Genomic DNA, 20,741 nt, shown 5'->3' with positions numbered 1-20,741 from the left:
GACCACCACCCAGATTAAAACCCTAGGTTAGAGCTTGTTTTTGGTTTTGGTCGCCTGACTGGAAGGCCTCACTCACCCTTGGATGACCACACATTCTGTTGTTGTCTCAGGTTTCCTTAGCTACCCTAACGTTAGTCAACCCCAAAGAGTTGTTTTGAACTCAAGCAATTCTTTTGTTTTAAGGACCATGTACAGGACAAACTCAGGTTAACAAACACATTAAACAATCCCACTATGGGAATAAGAAATTAAAACCATGCACCTTCAAGTGTATCAGAATAAGAAAACAATCAAGACTTTCCTATGAAAGATTAGTTCCTCATCAAAATAGTATAGAAACCCCTAGACAGAGGCCCTCAAAAACTTAGCCAGACCCTGTCTCAAAGGGAGCTGGGGATGTATGTGGCTCTGTGGTTAAGGTGTTCTGGGTTCAATCCCTGGTACAAAAATCATTGATCCCTGGATTTCTGATCCATTTTATTTGTGAGCGGAAGGGAAAAAAAATAAAGTGTCGACAAGAGGAAGAAGCGTCGAAGATTCCCAGAATAAGGACAGGAATTCTGGAATGACTGCTCAGAGCACCTGCACCCTGTTTCAATGCAGATGGCACCCGGTCATCCAGTAGGAGAGAGGCCGGCCGGCACAGAACAACCTCCAGTTTAACCTGTGGAGAAAAAAGGACACTTAGTAGTAGCTTCTCCGCACTCCTGTCCCAGCTCCTGGTGAGTCTCTCTGCAGAGCAACACCAGGAATTCCCTTCACTACTAGCTCTTTAACTTGTTTTCCAGGCCTCTCTGATTCTTTGAATTTCCATCATCTCTGGTTCTTTTCCTTTTTTCTGCATTCAGTATGCTTCCTTATTTTCAAATCCTAATCTCCCTCTAAAAGTAGACAGTACTGTTTTAGAGGGCTAAGAATTGAAAAGGGAGAAAGAAAAAAAATCCTGTGTGCAACCACTGACTCTCCTCTTTCAGAAACGATCAGCCTTAAGGCTCATCCATGTCTCATCTTGTAAGGTCTGCAGAAGCACAGGTAGGAGGACCGCTTGAGCTCAGGAGTGTAAGGCCAGCCTGGGTGACAGAGTGAGACATCATCTCTATAAGAAAGAAGAGTGAAGCTGGGGTTGTAGTTCAGTGGTAGAGCCCTTGCTTAGCATGTGCAACGCACTGGGTTTGATTCTCACTGGGTTTGAAGCACAAAAGGTTACTGACCATCTGAATGTCTACCACCACCGAGGAGCTGGAAGCTTTGGGGGTGTCTGCCCAACTGAAGAGCTCCTTACCTGCTGGCAGTTGTTTGTATTGCTTAAATCTTCCTGTGCCTATAGCCAACTGGACTAAGGAAGAACACTCGTGGTCCAAACTGGACCAATCAGATTCTGTGTCCCTGGAACTTGGACTAGTTGCTTAGACTTCAGCTCATAAACTTGGAACTTTGATAGGCTTGTGGATGGGAAGCAGAGGAAACAGATCTATGTAGAGTTTAGTGAAGTGAATGCACCAACGGAAATAGAAACTGGCCATGGAAAACTTGTGCCAGTTTCTGGTCCTAATTGCATTCTCTTTCTGAGGTCTAGCTGCACCCCTTCATTGGGCTCAGTGAGACACCGTCTCCTCTCAGAATCAGTTTCCCTCGGCTAGCTCAAGTTGTTTTCTGTTACTGCAATCAAAATAATTTTGTTATATACAATGTCAGAGAATGTACCAAACCCAAGTCTTCTCAGATTTCCAAGCCAGTCCACTATCCCTTATTTTTCTAGACTGCTGAAAGAAAGTGTCCAGGAGACCCTGCCCACAACCTCTTTCTCTGCCACTCCTCCTTCTTGGGGTCCTGCCCATGAACAGTCCTGTTGTGTCCTCCTCACCAGTTCCTCATCCCTCTTGCTCCAGACACCATCTTTTTTGCACAGCTGATGCTCGAGAGAAGGTTGGGTTCCAGCAGATCTGTCAGGGGGAAGGAGAACATTTGTTAAGAGCACAGAGGACAGTCACAACGACAGAGGCAGACTCTGACCTTCCTTGCATAGGATCTGCTACCCAGGCTGGTGCACTTCCAGATAGACAAGGCCTCCCTCTCAGGGTTCTTTTAGACACTCTCATAATGACTACTAGAGATTGGGGTAGCTGGTGATATGGGCAGGAGAGGCAGGAGGACTGATATTTGGGCCTGTCCACTACCATTCTTCTTAGTCAAAGTAGGTGGTGGTTCCCCCAAAGTTTTCAGGGTTTCCAGGAGGAAGAACTACCAAGAGGCAACCCAGAGTCAAGGTCAAGTCCTGCCTAATGAGGGCACCTCTTTTGGTGAGGATTCCAGAAATATTAGAGTAACAAGGAGGAGGTAAGGGGCAGAGTCATGGGCCTTGTCAAGCCTCCTGGATCAGCTCTGAGGTGAGGAGTTTGCACTTGGCCTTTGGTCAGACCATTACTCTGCAAAATACTGAGTGGTTAGACTTGAGCCTTCAAAGTCATGAGTTGCATTCAATGCCACTCTTCTTTTCTTTCTTTCTTTAAAAATTATTTTTAGCGACTGGGGTTGTGGCTCAGTGGTAGAGCACTTGTCTGGCACGTGTGAGACCCTGGGTTCGATCCTCAGCACCACATAAAAATACATAAATAAAATAAAGGTATTGTGTCCATCTACAACTAAAAATTTAAAAAAAATTTTTTTTTTAGTCATCAATGGACCTTTATTTTACATATTTATATGCGGTACTAAGAATCAAACCCAGTGCGTTGCACATGCTAGGCAAGCACTGTACCACTGAACTACAACCCCAGCCCCACTCTTCTTTCTTATAGAGATGATGTCTCACTCTGTCACCCAGGCTGGCCTCAAACTCCTGAGCTCAAGCAGTCCTTCTGCCTCAACCTCACAAGTCAATAGAACAACGAGCATCCCATCACTTCAGGTTCACTTCTCCCTTTGAGCCTCAGTTTCTTCATCTGTAAAGTGGGAATCACAAACAGTTTTGAATGGAAAACTGGGCATGGACATTTGGATGAAATAAGGTAAGCATGTGAAGTGCTTAGATATAATATGCTCTCAACCAACTTTGGCTGCCTCAGGATCTGCAGAATTCTCTGACTGGATGGATATCAGGGCCAGTAAGTCAAGCCTCTGCTCAGTCAAGGGATTCCCTGACTCTTAAAACTCTCTAAGGACATGCCCAGGCTGTGGATGGGAAGAGAAATCCTGTGAGTGAAGCCTGGTTTCTTCTGTCATCCCTCCCACCCTGGGACCTGGGCCAGACCTTCACAATCCACGTGGCAATAGTTTTCGGAGTGACTCTGGTAATCATTGCACCAGTAGTGGCTGTTGATCTGGAAGATGCCATAGTCTCTGCTGCCATCTACGTTTTCATTTACCTTTGATATGTTGAACTTGCTTTCCGCAAAAGCCAGGCAAATCCCTTAGAATGAGGAGAAGAGGGTCAGGATTTAGGGAGGTCCCAGCTGAGTGGGTAGGGAGATGGCAGAGAAAGGGAGACAAGGATTCAGAGGAAAGAAACAAGCTCTGAGAGGTGAGATGGAACCAGAGGGCTAGAAATGACCATGGGCATCTCCTCTCATCCTTTGGTCCTCCCAGCTACTCATCAATGTAACCAACCATTCATCATCCTTCCATACACCCATGCTTTCTGCTTTATTGAGCATCTACTGTATGTCAGGAAATATGCAAAGCCCAAGAAGGAGCATTCAGCTGGGTCAACTATAGATGCTACTTTCAAGAGACTTTTAGAATAAGAATGATAATATGTACCTAAAAAAAGCAAGGTAAAAAGAGAAAGTGTTGCCAGACAGTTGCACAGATTCCAGATAAAAGGGGAGTTGTCCCTGCCATGCAGGAAGATGTAGCTTTTGCACAGGCTGTTCCCTATGCCTGGAATTTTCTTCCCCTAACACTTGGGTTATCAGATTTTCCATTTCGTTCAGCTCTACTCAACATCACTTCCTCAGTGTCTTTCCCTGAGTTCCCATCCAGAACAGTCAGTGCCACCTGTCACATCCTCCTGCTTTATTCTTCTTCATGCATTTATCACCACCAGGTAGTACTGTGTTGTGTGTGTGTGTGTGTGTGTGTGTGTGTGTATGAGAGAGAGAGAGAGAGAGTTTACTATCACTCCCTTCCCCCTGGATTGTGAATACTTTGAGGGAAGGGACTTTGTTTATCTTTATACCCCTAGAATCTGAAACAGTTCTTGGTACATAATAAGTGCTCAGTTAATAATTTTTGAATGAATGCGAAATGTTGGGAAAGGCTTCTTGGTTTTGAAAAGATGAATGGGAGAGAAGGAAAGATGGTCAATAGGCATGGCTAGGAAAGGAGAAAGAAGAGGGGGCAGAGGAAATGCACTTACACTCACTCAAGGAGTAACCCTCAAATCCTTCCAAATCCTGCTCGTGCAGCACCTTGGCCAAATCACAGCGACGGATGAGCGTGGCCTGGGTTACGACAAGAAGGCAGCAGGCTACTGTGATAAGCAGTGGTGCCCTGGTCATCATCAGAGGGGGCCAAGAGTCCTTGTCTCACAGACTTCCTGCCAGTTTTCTCTGGGAGCCTGGGGAATCTGGAGAGAACAAATTTCCTTGCTTACTACCGGACTGTTCCCAGTCTCTTTCCTCTCATCTATTATTTTACAAATATTTTTGTAATTTAAACATTTACAAAAAGAAACTCTCGTGATCCTCCCTGTACCCATTTCTCAGCTTCAACAGTTAAAAACCAAGGCCAATCTGATTTCCTCTGTAGGTCATCTTGTACTGGACGCTCAGGGTCCAGCCACATTTGGGAACTGGGGCTGGGAGGGAGGTTGACAAAGGATATTAATGAACAGTATGCTTCACTGGCATCTGTGCATGTCTGTTTGAGCATGTCCTTTCAGAATAAGAGTTAGGTAGGACACTGGGGCTGGGGTTGTGGCTCAGTGGTAGAGCCCTTGCCTAGCACATGAGCGACTGGGTTCGATTCTCAGCAGTACATACAAAAATAAATAAATAAAATTAAGATATTGTGTCCCTAAAAAAAGAAAAGAGTTAGGACTCTGGATGCTGATCCCTTCCCCCATCCCCCACCCTTAGACACATGATACACGACCTTCCCCAAAGGCATACTGTGCCTTCTGCGGGGTGGGCTGGTTGTAGGCTCTACCCTTTTGTTTCCACTCCAGGGTGGTAACTCAAAGCAAGTAAGAGTGATCTGGTTGTAGAAATAACCAAGTTCACACTGGTGAAACCAAGGGCTTTGGATTCACACTGCCTGCTTTCAAAGGCTGAGTGCTGTATGACTTCGGCCATATACTTAATTTCATTATGAAACAAAGATATACTTACATGGCAATTAAATAAAATAATAAATGCTCATATCTTGGTTTCACATTCCCCACAAAATGAACCCAGACTCCTAGGAATATGGCAGATTCCTAAGCTATAGCAGGAACGGATATGAGATAATTCTGGATTATTTGGTACTACACAAGTTAAGGAAGTGCTCAAAATATGAATTGAGGCATGTCAAATGGACAGAAGAGCTAGCTCAAAGAGCCATCAACTGGCCAAACCTTGAACAATATTTTTATAACAGTTTTATTGAGATACAATGCACAATAGATCATTAATTTATTGAAAGTGTACAATTCAATAGTATTTCGTATATTTACAAATGTATGACACTATTCTCACAATCAATTTTAGGACATCTTTATCAACCCAGAATGAAACCCTGCACCCATTAACATTTTGTAGACTTCAGAGATTGGTTTGAGCAAGAATAATCAGCAGGTGCTAAGTCTGAAGAGGCAGGAAGCTTGATGAAGGACTGGTTGTGCATGTGGTCTCAGAGAGTTGCCCCCGGATTGCTTGGTAGTTGCACAGTTAAACAGCAACTATACAGTGGATAAACCAGTGGTTTGATCTTGTAATCAAAATTAACATTGTTGGGCTGGAGTTGTGACTCAGTGGTAGAGTACTTACCCAGCATGCATGAGGCCCGGGTTCAATTCCCAGAACCACAAAAAAAGAATTAACAATGTCAGTGAGGGATAGAGGGACATTTGTGTGCCTCTAGATGTGATACCATGAGAAGGGCACAGCACCCTTTATGTAGTATCCTGGCCAAGGATGTATGGTTTGTGTCTAATCCTGAGGAAACAAAGCCAAACTGAGGGGGAAGATCTGTGAAATAACTGGCCTGTGTTCTTGAAAATGGTCAATGCCATGAAAACAAAGAATGGGGCTAGCCAGGCAGTGGCACCTGCTTATAATCCCCAGTAACCCAGGAGGCTGAGGCAGGAGGATTGCAAGTTCAAGGCCAGCCTCAGCAACTTAGTGAGGCCCTAAGCAACTGAGACTCGGTCTCAAAATAAAAAGAGCTGGGATGTGACTTAGTGGTTAAGTGCCCCTGGGTTCAATCACTGGTACCAAAATTTGAAAAAACGGGCTATTTCTGTCATAGGTGTGTCTGTCTTTCCCCTTAAACTAGGTGTGTGTGGCTCAGGGTACAGGTCCTGGATTCCTCCACCCAGCACCTCTACTCTCCAGCAGCTGCTGGGTGGACAAGATGGCTTCTCAGGTGGGCTCGCTTCCATTCTGGTTCTCTTGTTCTCTTGTCTCACTTCACACTAGCCTGAGCCTGGAGACATTCTTTAACTTCGCTCACAGTCCTCACCCCAGGGTGGCCAGATTCAGACAGTAAAATACAAAATGTCCAATTAAATTAGACTTTCAGGCAAATGACAAATCATCACTTAGTTTAAGAATGTCCCACGCAGCCTTCCCCACCCTGACTCAGAGACTTCTCTTAGACCCCACTCTTTGAGCCTGGGAAGAAGGGAGCTCCAGTTCTGCCCTTTAAGCCCCCTCTCACGGAAGACAGTGGTCCTAGCATGTGTGTTCCCACCCCACTTCCAAAGCTTACCTCTTTCCCACCCCTCTCTGACCCCAGGTCCCAGTCTCTGCCCAAGACTTTCTGTGAAATCTATAGATCAAGGCAGTTTGGAGTAGGAACCTCTTCCTCACCAAGCACACTTCAGCCCCACCTGGCTAATGTCTCTCCTTGTCCTAAAGAGGGTAGGAGTGCTGGCTTCCCTTCTGGAACTCTAGTTCTGTGACATCATAATTCCCCCTGGAAATACACTGGTTCGAGCCATGCAAACTGACCAAGCTTCGGGCAGAAATGGCAGATGGGCCTGGGAAGTCAGGTGACAAGTGTGAGAGAGCTGGCTGGGCCAGACAGGGTTCCATCCTTCTGCCTCCCATCCCTTCTAGGAATAGGACCACGCGGGGGAAACTCCTTCCCCCACAGGTTTTTTTGGTGCAAGCTTCCAGTCATAGGATCCCGCCTCCTTGAGGAGACAAGAATTGTCTGTGGATCCACATATTTTGAATTGGAGCTAAGTGGAGCTTAAGTTCTCAAAGGAAGCCCTAGGGTGCAGGGATAGAGGTCAGTAGCTTTCATTCCTGTGGATACAGTCTACATCAGAGGCTGAGCCTCCATGAAGAGGCAGTAGAGTCAGGGGCAGACTCAGAGTGCACCCTTTCTAGGATTCAAACACACCCTTCCTTTCTTGCAGTTCTGAGATTCAATAAATGTCCCTTCTTGCATAAACAAGTTTGAACTGAGTTTTTGTCACATGCCACCAAAGGAGACCTGCCTATTACAGCTAACTCATTGTCTGAGCCAATAATGACTGGGATACCAAATCTGGGAATAATTTCCCAGAGGAGTTTCCTGGCTACCTTCCTAGCCTTCTCAGTGAGGGTCAGAAAGGCTTCCATCTAGCCAGAATAAGAATACACAAAAAGATATTTATAGCCCCATGAACATGGTAGTTCAGTAAAGTTTATTTCCAAGTCCTCAGAAGGTGCTCCTCCTATAGTTTGGATTCCTGGTGGAAGCCCTGGCCCTGGGGCAAGGATTGTTATGGGCACAAGTCTCACATTGTATGCAGATCACCCAGGAGATACTTGTGAGCCAGTGGACTTAGAAATGCTGACTCAGAACATTCTTTTTTCTTTTTTTTTTTTTTAATATTTTTGTTTTTTAGTTGTAGGTGGACACAATACCTTTATTTTATTTTTATGTGGTGCTGAGGATCGAACCCAGGGCCTCACGCGTGCTAGGCGAGCACTCTACCACTGAGCCCCAGCCCCAGCCCCTCAGAACATTCTTAAGTGCCCCCGTGGAACTGTCTGATAAAGACAGGACTGGAGTCTCAGGAAGGCTCTTGGGCCATCAGAAAACCTCCGACATAGATATCTTCCTTAAAAAAAAAAAAAAAAAGGAAAAAGTCTTAACCTGCTTACTTTCATGGTGGGAATATTTGGCTCCCATTCTGTCAGAGGGTCAGGCAGAAGGACATTTAAGCCTGCGGCTGGATTTCCTTCCTGTTTCTTGCAGGCAGTCTGCTCTTTGGTTGTCCTGAGCAACCACGGTGTTTCCCTTTCTGTGGTCCCTGTAATGTATAACCCCAGTTTTCTAGGTGCCCGCTTTGCATCCAGAAGATTAAGAATTTCCTGTCCATATTTTATGCCTTTTCCCCCTGAGTTAATTATCCCCTTTTCTTGACATAAGGCCCCGTGAACATGAGGGGTGGTGAAAGCATACTTGAGTCTGCGTAGATATTGACACGAATTCCTGCTGCCAACTGGATGGAGTGCTCAGAGAGCAAAAAGTTCTGACTTTTGTGCTGAAGTCCCTGAGGCAGAGGCTTTGCCTCAGCGTGGGAGTTCAGAGTGACCACGGCCTACTCAGTAAGATGTACCCCATCCTTTATGAAACTGCTTCCATCTGTGAAGTACTCCACATCCGGGTCCTTGAGGGGGCTGGCCTGTCAGGTCCAGTTCACTGGAGAACACCCTCTGACCTCAGTGCAGTTGTGATCAGTTTGCCCAGTCCCAGTGGGCAGTGGAGTTGCTGGGTTTAGAGTTCAGATGACTTTAACGGGGACATGTGGATTTTCATATAACATGCCCTGGCATCTGACCATCCTCTCATTAGTCAGCCAATATTGTCCTTTGTATTCTAACAATGTCAAAATCGAATGAGAAACTCTGACAACCAATTCTTGGCCCTTTGCCAGATTATCAGCTTTCAACACCAGAAGGGCCGTGGCTGCCAGGGCCCATAAGCAAGGTGGCCAGCCTTGGGCTACAGAGTCCAGCTGTTTAGAAAGATAGGCCACTGGAAGGTGCCATGTCCTTAGCATTTAAGTCAGGCTCACAGCTGTTCCAGACCACTTGTGGACATCCAGAAGGTAAGGCTTTGTGAGGTCAGGGAGTCCTGGTCCAGGCACTGGTGAGCGCTTGTTTAATGTCCTCAAAGGTCTTTTGCTATGCTGACCCCCACATCAGAGGATCCCATTCTCCCCCGCCCTCTGTGGCTTTATAGAGGGGGTTTGCCATAACTGAAAAGTTGGGGATCCATATACGACAGAATTCAGCAGACCCTAGAACTCTAATCTGACAGTGGGTTGAAGGGACCAGAATTGAGCAGATCGCCTGTTTCCTTTCGGGGCCCAGAGCTGTTGTCCCTGAGTTAGATAGAAATCAAGGCATTTGACTTTTTCTAGACAGATCTGGGCTTTCTTCTTTGAAACTTTGAAAGCTAGGCTTACATAGGAGAGTGAGAAGCAGCTGTGTCCCTTTCGTGCTGTCCTCTCTGGTTGTTCTGGCCACCCGCATTATGTGGGTTCACATATTGAGCAATGTGTACCCGCATTGTTTTGCAGGAAAGGCTTTTAAGTTAGAGGCCAGTGCTGTCCGGAAGATGGTTGATGAGGTTTTTTTATTTTTATTTTTATTGTAAACAAAAGGGATACATGTTGTTTCTGTTTGTACATGGAGTCAAGGCATACATTTGTGTAATCATACATTTACATAGGGTAATGGTGTTTGATTCATTCTGTTATTTTTCCCTTCCCCCCCCACCCCCCACCCCTCTTTTCCCTCTATACAGTCCCTCCTGCCTCCATTCTTGCCCCCTCCCACCCCCATTATGTGTCATCATCCGCTCATCAATGAGATCATTCGTCTTTTGTTTTTTTTGATATTGGCTTATCTCACTTAGCATGATATTCTCCAATTTCATCCATTTGCCTGCAAATGCCATAATTTTATTATTCTTTATGGCTGAGTAATATTCCATTGTATAAATATATACCACAGTTTCTTTATCTGGTTGATGAGTTTTTGAAGCCCTGTGGCAGCCCGGTCCAGGTCAGTTGAACTTTAGTTGGAGACATTCTTTCTTCCAGTGTCCCTCTAGATAGCTTGGCTTAGTCTCAGCCTAGTCCCTGGGTGAGGTGGTCCCTCCATTCAGACCTTCCTTTGGTTCTGCATTTGGCCCCGGTTTTGACATTTGTTTTGACCTTGTCCTGGTGGGACCTTCCCTTTGGGTGACCTGTGGGTTTTCAGTGAGGGCAGCTGCAAGGAGACCCATTGTCTTCTTTATCTTTTGGTCTGCCTCTCCTGGAGCCTCTTGGTCTCGGGGGATGAAAATTGTGGGTGACCTCTTCAATCAGCTCTCTGGCATTCTTTTTAGCAAAGTCCAGTCAACTCCTCTAGTTTTTGTAGCTTTTGATAAATGTCTCTCTGGGCTTGTTTCACCCGCTGGTTGTCTGGTGCCTCAGGATCAAAGGAGTGACAAGTTGGAAGGTCTCCACAGTCATTCACAGAACTGGCTGGGGCTTCCATCAGGCTTTGGAGTACTTCTGATATCTTCTTCATGTTTAGGGCTCTCCTTTTCCCTTCATGTAGGCTGCCTACGAGGGCCTCTTGGTAGCTCTTTTTCTTTAGCGGTCTTCCTCTTTGTTGGGGTCCCACCCTGGGTCTGTGTTGGGACATTGGATGTGGGCAAAGGATTGGGTGTTGCCTTGTGTGTCCTGAGCATGTTCCTCTAGCCACTTTAAAGCTGCTTGGGTCATCTGTCTGCATTCTTCTGTCAACCCAGGTGAGCTGGCGGGTCTGGATAATGGACTGCGTCAGATCAACCATGGCCCAGGGCTTCTCTATGTAGAAAGGAGTGTGCTTCTTCCATCTCAAGAGATCAGTGGAGGTGAAAGGCTGGCATGCAAAACTGCGCTGTTCTCCTCAGACGTTTCCCTCCTGGTCATCATAGGCGGGTCATCTATTCTCTTGTAGGGGCGTCTGGAGAGCTCTCATCTGCTGGGTTGTGGCTCTGGTCTTGGAACAAGTCTCCCATCTTGGTCTTGGGGAGTGGAGGAGTCTTTGGCTCTGGGAAGACTTTGGCACTGAGGGCATTGAGGAGGGAGGAGGAGCCATTGTTGCAGGGGCCACCATTTGTTGCCTTTGGGCATGAGGGGGCTGAGAGGCAGTCTGCTGTCTCAGTGGTCTTGGCAAAGTCAGGTAGAGTGGCACATAAAGTAGTGGGTTCTCTTCTGGCTCATGGGGAAAACTGGTTTCCTCTCTGTCTTTCCTTTTTTTAGGTTTTCTCTGTTTAGTTCCCTTTGGTTGTGCCTTAGAGGCCATCATAGTCCGAGCTAACCTCCAGTTGGATTGTCCTTCCAGGCAGGTTCTCAACCAAGGGGGCTGCTTCTGTACTATCTCTTGCCAGTAATCCATATAAGGGAATTGATCTGGGTGTCCAGGTGTTCTGACGGCCATTAAAAGGGCCTCACCAATGGCACTTTCGTCTAAAGATCCTTTTGGTGACCATCCCACCTCAAAGGTTGGCCATTCTAATTTGCAAAGTATATAACCTTTGTGGAGGGAACTTTACCCCATAGTACCATTAAAACCTTTCTTAAAGTTTTCTAACATACATTTCAAAAGACTCAGTTTCCTTTGTGTGACTCCCATGTTCCACCCTGCATCAGTGTCAAACACTTAGGACTAGATTTGCTTGGTCCATCTCTGGCCGTTCCCCTTGTGTGGACCTAGGGTCCTCTTAGCCTTATGCGTTGGTATCAGCCCCTGACCTGGAGCTTCCACCTAGATGTTGGCTGTGGAAATCCACCACAGACTGTGTGAGGTACCACAGAACCGCGGATCGGGACTCCGCACTCGCTTCGGCCCTTGGGTTGAAACCCTTCCCTGTCCTCCTCATTCATACACTTTCACACGGATACAGTCAGAGAAAAATTTCTATACCACCAAAAGCCCCCAAATTCCACAAATTCCCAAATTCCCTGACCCTGAACAGATACTACTCAGGTGACTCCCTGGATCCTTTTCGGCTCCAACTCCTTTTGGAGGTTACTCAGGACCCTCAGAGGTTGATCAAGTCTCTCTTCCACCTGCTTGGCCTCTATAGGGAAGTCAGCTGGGCTACCAGCAGTGGACCTGGGTTCTACCTGTTCAGTCAGGTGGTGCTCTAAATCTAGTCCTGGTTTCTGTTCCTTATGGGTTCTGGGTTTTATTGTGCTCTGGGGCAGAAGCTGTGGCACAGTACTGGGTGAGTCACCTCGCCTATGGGCAAAGAGTAACCTGTGCTGCACCAAGAAGTGTTATCCTGGGGATAAGAGAGGCAGAGAAGCTGTCTTTGCCTTCACTGTTCCGTCGGGGTCACCAAATGAAGTGGGACAGAAGAGGCTGGACACCTGAGGAATTTTCAGGAGGCAGGTTTATTGACTGCAGGGAAGACCTTCATACCCACTGGGTGGAGGCTAGGAGGTTCACAGGACAAGGGCGTTTTGTTCCATCCTCTAGACAGAGGTTTCAATTTTTTCCCTGCAAACCTGGCATTGTCACAAAAAGGTTAAACTACCAACCACAATATTCTCTGTGCATAAGTTTTGCTGATAGAAAGCTTTCTGAAGAAGAACTTACATGTTGCAATTATACTGGGGGTTTCTGCTTAATTATGGTAGGGTCTTCTGAGTGGGAGTCTCTGGCTTGCTTCCAGCTGACAGTCTGCCACCTTTCCATGAAGGCCACAATATCTCAATATCATTAGTCACCAAGGAAGTCTGAGAATTTACTTTCAACTGTAGCAATTAAAAAAAGCTCAGTTTTGGGCTGGGATTGTGGCTCAGTGGTAGAGCGCTTGCCTTGCATGTGTGAGGCACTGGGTTCAATTCTTAGCACCACATACAGATAAATAAATAAAGGTTCATCAACAACTAATGAAAATATTTAAAAAAAAATCAGTTTTGTCACTATTGACCACTCAATCTCAGAGACGGCAGGAGCTGATGGAGAGTAATGGCTTCTCAGTGGCAGCCTCCCTGGTGCCCACCACACGGGGAAGGGCAGAGGCAGCCAGGGCAAGATGGAGAGTGAGTGTAACAGTGGTCCACTTCACCTTTTGAAGCTAGCTCTAAGGCTTATTTTTAAAAAGGGGTAAGCTGGGGCTGGGGACATAGCTCAGTTGGTAGAGTGCTTGCCTCGCAAGCAGAAGTCCCTGGGTTCAATCCCCAGCACCAAAAAAAAAAAAAAAAAAAAAAAAGGGATAAGCTTTCCTTCCTTTTGCTCTTCTCCCTCTCTCCTTCCCTAACCTGGGGAACAAGATTACCCTGAGCTACCTGTGCTCCACAGGAAGGAGATATCTGCCAGAGGATCTAGGAGGTGAATATCTCCCAAATTAACCAGTGAATGTTAGCACACCGGCAGGGGACCCTGGGACTCCCTGTCAGGACACACCTGGAACATGGCCTTTGAAGAGCTCCTTTAAAACCTCCCTGTCCCTCCTGATGGGTAGAATCACAGTCTCTGGGACAGGAGTCCCCTGTGCTTCTCCTTTGCTAGCAAACCAATAAAACTTCTTTTTCCATTTTCTCAAAACCATGTCCTCATTATTGAATTGGCCTCGGGGACAAGGACAGAGCTTTCGGTTACAAATTTGGCAACCCAGATGGGACCTGAGAGCAGCCCCTACTTGGGCTTTCTTGGGCAGGCCAGGCACTCCCAGCAACTGCACTTCATGCTGAGGATGTAAAGTGAACTTTTTGAAAACTGACTACTAGAAAGTTAGGAGACAATGAACCAGAGGAGCTATTCCTGTGAGTAAAGGGAGGAGTGGAATGCTTAACCTCACAAGATTGCCTTTACATTTGAAAAAAACCTATCTGGGGCCCTTTACCCTCATTGCCTAAGGATTAGCTAGCCTATCTTAATGGGGATGGAAGAGGAAAGCTGCCAATCACAAGGAATGGGGCAATGGGTTCCAGTATTATTAAATTATTATCTGGGGACAAAATAGTCTCTCCTTTTTAAGATCTGCCCTATTTGATCAGAGGACACTTTTGGGTGCAGCCCTGCCTGTTGCCCACAGAGCTAAAATAAAAAGGCCCCCCTGAGTCCCCATGAATTCAAGCGCCTATGTCTTGGCCCTGCTGATTTCTGAAGAGAGAGGTCCCTAACATTCTCTGAATGGTCAGTGTGACCTCCATTAGGCAGAATGACCTAGATACGTAGGTATATAAGGACAGAGTCTCTGCGTACAACTGACAGTGGGGAACTCACTTAAAGTTGATGGCATTATGATGATGATAAGGGAGACTGATCACCCAACAATGCCCTGTGCTCCAGACCCTTGAGTGCAGACTGGAAGGAGAAAAGATTTAAGGCACAACTTTTAAAAATGTGCCTGACTGTCTGATCCCTCTCCTGGAATAAGATTGGTTGGGTCAATTAAATGTACAGATAACATTCTCACCCCAAAAGCCACCACTTCCTTTGCAAGTGCTTCCCAGGAAAAGCAACAGAGCCTGCTGCTGGAGGTCTGCTAGAAGTGAGGAAGGACTTTTACACCACAGGGACCCTGAGAAAGGTGATCAGTGTTACCTTAACCAAGATCTGTTTTGGGAAGAAATAACTTGCCCTGGGGGTAGGGGAATAATAGCAATCCTTAAGAAGAAGACGTTCATTCTCTTCTGGACAGTTGTTTATAAATTGTACAATGAGTCACTTTTGCCAGATGTCCCACTCTGCCTCTTCTGCCTGTCAAAAACCTCACACTGAGGAGTGCCAATTTGTGCAAGACTTGAGAGCTATAAAATATTAGAGTGTGCTGTCCATTGATTTTAGGATTTTTCTTTGACAGAGAAACAGATGACTTAAAACCTTGACCAGCCTTGATTTTCATGAATGACCTAAGTATACATGACTAGAGATTGTTGAGAACAGGGTGACATCTGTAAAACCCCCCACAGGAAAGGGCACGCAAACACTAAGGAATGAGAAACTATCTTGATCACCAGGATGCAGGTGGTTGCGACAGCATCCTCAAGAGCCAATACAGGACAAATAGGACGTGCTGGGCCCCGGGCTTATCAAGGCTGTTAAGAGATACCTGTCCGAGAAATGTGCAGCTGCTGGGAACCTTATCTATCAAGGACGGGGGGCCTAGCCCCGACTCATCTCCTGCACAGTTCACCCCTTCCCTCTTCCATTCTTCCTCCAGGACCATTCAGTTCTGGCAGGACCCAATGAGAAGCAAATAGATTGGCGGGACCCAACCAAAAGAAGACAAATGTTTAGCTGTTCAAATGTTAACCAATAATGTGCAGGTCTTTGTGTGTGAATGCTTGAAAACCTCTTAAATAGAGTGCTTTCTCACCCCTCAGGGCTGCTTCCCACTCAGCCATTGTAGTGGTCTGAGAGGCTGGTTGCGGTCCAAGCTTGAGCTTGCAATAGAACCTCTTGTGTGTCTTGCGTTATCGTGTCTGCACTTTGACTCTCTGGGGATTGGTCGATACTGAACCCCAACAAGATACGTATACATCTGAAACTAAATATGTTTGCCTGAGCTTTATCTAAATGTTCTATAAAAGTTTATAAAATGAATCAAACAACATTACCCTATGTAAATTTATGATTACACAAATGGTATGCCTTTACGCCATGTACAAACAGAGAAACAACATGTATCCCATTTGTTTACAATAAAAAAAAAGTTTATAAAATGAAAGTTCATATAGGTTGAACCAATAAGTGCTATCCTATCTATATACATTGCCTCTGGTATAAAAGGGCAACACTGCCATTTAAAAAACTGGCATATCTGTCTGCTTTGACTAAGTGTAATTCTGATTATTAACACTGTTCCCCCCAGGGCTGGGGTTGTGGCTCAGTGGTAGAGTGCTTGCCTAGCACGTGTGGGGCCCTGGGTTCGACCCTCAGCATCACATGAAGATAAATGAATAAAATAAAGGTATTGTGTCTATCTACAACTAAAAAAAATTAAATAAAACTGTTCCCTAAATGTATAAGAGATTTAAGGATATCCTTGATTTTTTCCTAGTACTGCTAAACTCTGCAAACCTGTAAATATCTGAATTTTACTGTTAAAAATTGAACCTAGTTAATATAAGGACATCTATGTAATAGTAACACTATTAGTTTTTTGTAATATTAAGTATACTCGTGTTCTAGTATACAAATTTTAAAATATAAAGCTTGGAAGAGCACTTTACCAAACTCTGTTCCCGGATTAAGATTGTCTAAAATGGTAATTTAGAAATAATAAATTTAATTGGAAATTTATATTATTTAATGTTCTGTAAGTGGACCTGTTATCAATATGATGTATGCAAAATTTTAGGTTACTTCTTACACTGGGGTAAAAATTAAAATGTATTTTTAAAAAATAATGAGAGCCCGATCTGTTTAAAGGTGGATATTGTAAAACATGAAAACATTTTGCCACTTTTTCACAAAAAAGGGTTAAAAGCTCTCTTAGCTTTTCTTTGATTTCTGTTTCAGAAGTGATGTTGTGTTGTTGTTTGTGAAGTGCCTTACCTGAGATTAAGGCTCTGCCTCCCGCCTTACTCCATGTTAGAATGGCTCCAAAATAGGCAAGACTTCAGTTCATTTAAAGTTGTGTTCAAAAGATTGATTTTTTGCTGTAAAGATTACTGTGATCTCAAAATAAACATGAGGTATAATATAACTAAGTAAGGTTTGGGATTATAAAAAAAAATGTTTCTTGGACTATAGCTATTATACAAACTCAATATGTTCTTGCTGTTGTTAATTTCATTTTGTATTTTCCTTGTAAACTTTAACTGTTATCTGTTAGTGCCTTACAGAAGTGTAACTTCTAATATAATAACCTGAGTTTGAGATAATACGCCATCATCAACAGAAGACAGGATGGAAGGTTAACTTCCAGTACTAATACAGACACCAATTAAATAGAAGGGGTAAATGACTGTAGAATTATAGATATTGAAGTTATAACCTGTTTCTCCCTCTTTAAGACTGGTAAAACTGGCTTGCTGACTGTTTAAAACCCAAAACTTGGAAACCAAAGTCAGGGAAGTAAAAGGGTCAAGGAAAAAGCAGCCAATAGTTGGTCCTTGCCCTGTAAGTTCAGCCAGCACCCAGAGAAGGACAAGAGGGACCCCTCTAAGGGCTTTGAAACTCTGGTGAGTCACCTGATCTGCCAATCAGGAAGATGGAGAGGACCCTAGAGAATAGAAAGCTAACTGGTTGTGCACATTCTGCAAAGAGGAGGATCATTGGAGACATAAATGTCCCTGATGCTTCCAAGAAAAACCACATATGGTCAACAAGACCCTAACCTGATCCATCCTGCTAGAGGAAAGGTAAAGAAGCTAGGAGGCCTTGCAAACAGCCCCAAGTGTGATATCTGAGGAATCTCTGTTGACTCTTAAGAATAGATAGGAACAAGGTCAGTTTTGACCTGCTTGGTCTTAAACACCTGGCAGGAGAATATAGCTTGAGCATGGTCCTACATGGGGTTTTAAAAATATATAACTGAAGATTCACACTTGTGTCAGCCTTACCAAAAGTAAGTAAAGCTAGAGGCTGTAGAGGAAGGGTTCTTGTGGGAGTGCCTAATATTTAACTATCACAAAGGACTGTAGAGACACAAATTTGTCCTGTTTCAGAAACTGGCTGAAAAACTAATTGCTCTTGTATTAATTGTTCACAAAAGCTGTCTTGTTTATTGTTCTCCTAGTGTGAACATTGCCCTATGTATACCTTGTTGGGTCACCTGCCAACTGCCACCATGAACTTCTGGACTGCTGTGATGTAACAACCCTTAACTGTCCACACCCCACCTGGCAGAAAACAAGGACTTTGTGTCACTTCCTCTCAACTTCATCCTCTCTTAACAGGAAGCAGCTTGGAGATGTCATTGCCCATTTTTTCATAGAAATGGAATGTAGAAATTACAGTGGGGAAATGTCCTGTTGTTCTACTTCGCCTTTTGAATATAGCTCTAAGGCTTATTTCTAAAAGGGACAAGTTTTCTTTTTCTTCTTCTCCCTCTCCCTTCCCTAACCTGGGGAACAAGATTACCCTGTGCTACCTGTGCTCCACAGGAAGAAGATATCTGCCAGAGGATCTAGGAGGTGAATATCTCCCAAATTAACAAGTGAATGTTAGCACACCGGCAGGGGCCCTGGGACTCCCTGTCAGGACACACCTGGAACATGGCCTTTGAAGAGCTCCTTTAAAACCTCCCTGTCCCTCCTGATGGGTAGAATCACAGTCTCTGGGACAGGAGTCCCCTGTGCTTCTCCTTTGCTAGCAAACCAATAAAACTTCTTTTTCCATTTTCTCAATACCCTGTCCTTGTTATTGAATTGGCATAGGGGACAAGAACCAAACTTTTGGTTACATAAGGAGGTCGGGGGGCTGGGGAGAGAGCTCAGTTGGTAGAGTGCTTGCCTCGCAAGCACAAGGCCCTGGGTTCAACCCCCAGCAGTGCAAAAAAAAAAAAAAAAAAAAAAAGGCGGTCAGGGTCAGGGCCAGGAGCAAAGGAGAGGGACTTCTACTGAGGTCAGCTTCCTGGTTAATGAAAATGCTCGTGGACACAAGTAGGGGACCCCATCAGAAACACACTTCTGTGCTTGTGCCCCTAAGTAGGTCAGAAGGGTTATGGAAAATCATATTCCTGAAAGATAGCTCCCCAAGGAAAATGGAGAGACAGTGTGGCTTGGGAGGAGGGAGGGGAAATTGGCCAAACATTAAGCCTCTCCCAGCGCACCCTTTCCCAATAACGATGGGCCCTAAACTTGGACCTTCCCCCATCGCAAATTAGCCCTAAATGGAGGCACAGCAAAGTTTGAAACTCTGGGAAACAATGGATCCCAGAATAAGAATGATGAGTTTCAACCTTTTTACAACCACCCTCCTGTAAGGGAAATCCCACGGAACCACGCCGGACATGGGAAATCACATAAGGAAGTTTATTAAGCAAACAGAGTGTCTCCCTGCAGGGTAAGAGAGAAAATGAGAGGAAAAGAGAAAGGAAAGAGAAAGGGTGTGTGCTACAGAGAGTGGAAAGCCAGGAGGATAGAGAAAAAAGTGAGTAGGACAGACAGAAGAATGGGAAAAGATGGCGGGAAGCTATGGTAAACAGTTGAATTCCTTGGGGCTAACAGGGGACCAATATTGGAGAAGGATACTTGCAAGCTGACTGATGAACCAATAGCTAGCTAGGATGTTCACAGATTGACAAGTGGTTGGGAGGCGGGGAAAATGGCTGCACTGGAAAGGTCAGGGGGAGCAGCTTTGTACATTACATTCCCCCGTTTCTGTTTTTATAAGAAAATCTTTTGCTCTCTAGTTCTTTCCAAAGCCTTCTCTCTCCTTCCTGCCTAAGTGACTGGGGCTGGTTTTGCAGGTGAGATGTAAAAAGTCCATTCTCCTTCCAGACTCCCAAAGGCAGATGGTTTTCATGGACTTCATTTCCTCGATTTGACTGATCCCCCATCTGTACACTAACTGCCTGTCCCCAATTCTGGCTTCATTCACCCCTCTAATTCTAGGAACTCCTTTGCTGTAGGGAAAGGGGATCGATAACCAATCTGGCTTCTTCAAACTGGAAAGGGGCAGCGTGGGGCAAGCAGTTTGGAGTTCCCTTTTTAGAAATCGGGTCAATTGAGTGGTCCAAGGTAGAAGTCCGGTTGGGGAACAGCAGGTTGTAAAGGCATCTGGGGATGGGTGCTTCTATGAGAGAAGAACAAAAAGACATGAGTACTGAAATGAGATTGATAAAATATAAATGTTGCAGAATCTGGAACATGCCAATGCATACCATAAAGATGACAGAAGTCAATAATTCCTCACCAGGGGGTGGAAGAACTAAGAAGTTGTTCCCATAACAAGGCCTAGCAAAGGCTGGAGAGGACAAGGCCTTTATTTGGGAACTTTAACATTGTCCAGGTTATCAGGAATGTAAACACAACATTTAGTAGAGATCTCTATACTTCTGTTACTAACAAACATAGATTAAGCCTATCTGTGTCTGTAGGCCTTAAACTAACTAAAACTTCTGACTCTGGCAGTTTCTCTTGATAGTTATCAGGCACATTTGCCTAAGAATCTCTTTTGTAGCTTTTAGTCTTTATTCTAGTGGGCTAACACAAGTGTACATTTTAAGTTACATTTAAGTATTATTTCTTTTAAATGCCCAAGAATGGCTATATTTTGTTTTTAACTGTTTTGCTAGGTGTTTAAGATCAAGTTGGTCAAAGTGACCTGTTCCTGTCTGTTAAAGAGTCAGCTGAGTTCCCACAGGGGTCACTCATAGAGAACTTAAGAGCAGCTTCTTAGCTCCATTAGTGCCATTGGTTAGGCAGGGTCTTCTCGATGAGGTGGCTTCCCTTGAAAGCACCAGGGATGTCTCCCTCTTTCCTTGACCCTCCTCTGCAGCAGGTGCACTGAGTGGCTTTCCCTCTAGTGGCCTCATCAATCTCCTTGGACAGGAGATTGTGTGACCCAGAGTTGCAAAGCTCCTTGGAGAAGTCCTCTTGTTCCCTGGGTTCAGGCTGACTTTGAGGGCAAGACCCAAATATGGACTTTTCTTGA

The 20,741-nt window shown here is 45.0% G+C and overlaps 1 protein-coding gene across 1 annotated transcript; it reads right to left on the bottom strand.

The window, feature by feature from the left end:
* Positions 1 to 594: 594 nt before the first annotated feature.
* Lyzl6 (lysozyme like 6) lies at positions 595 to 4,502 on the bottom strand. Its single transcript, XM_047543768.1, has 4 exons — positions 4,358 to 4,502; positions 3,251 to 3,409; positions 1,865 to 1,943; positions 595 to 664 (listed from the first exon to the last, which is right to left on the bottom strand). The coding sequence occupies exons 1-4, from the start codon at positions 4,500 to 4,502 to the stop codon at positions 595 to 597; spliced, it is 453 nt and encodes a 150-aa protein (XP_047399724.1).
* Positions 4,503 to 20,741: the final 16,239 nt, after the last annotated feature.

The sequence above is a fragment of the Sciurus carolinensis genome, chromosome 3 (genome assembly GCF_902686445.1).
Source record: "Sciurus carolinensis chromosome 3, mSciCar1.2, whole genome shotgun sequence".
Classification (NCBI taxonomy): Eukaryota; Metazoa; Chordata; class Mammalia; order Rodentia; family Sciuridae; genus Sciurus; species Sciurus carolinensis.
This window is presented reverse-complemented; position numbering and strand designations above follow the sequence as displayed.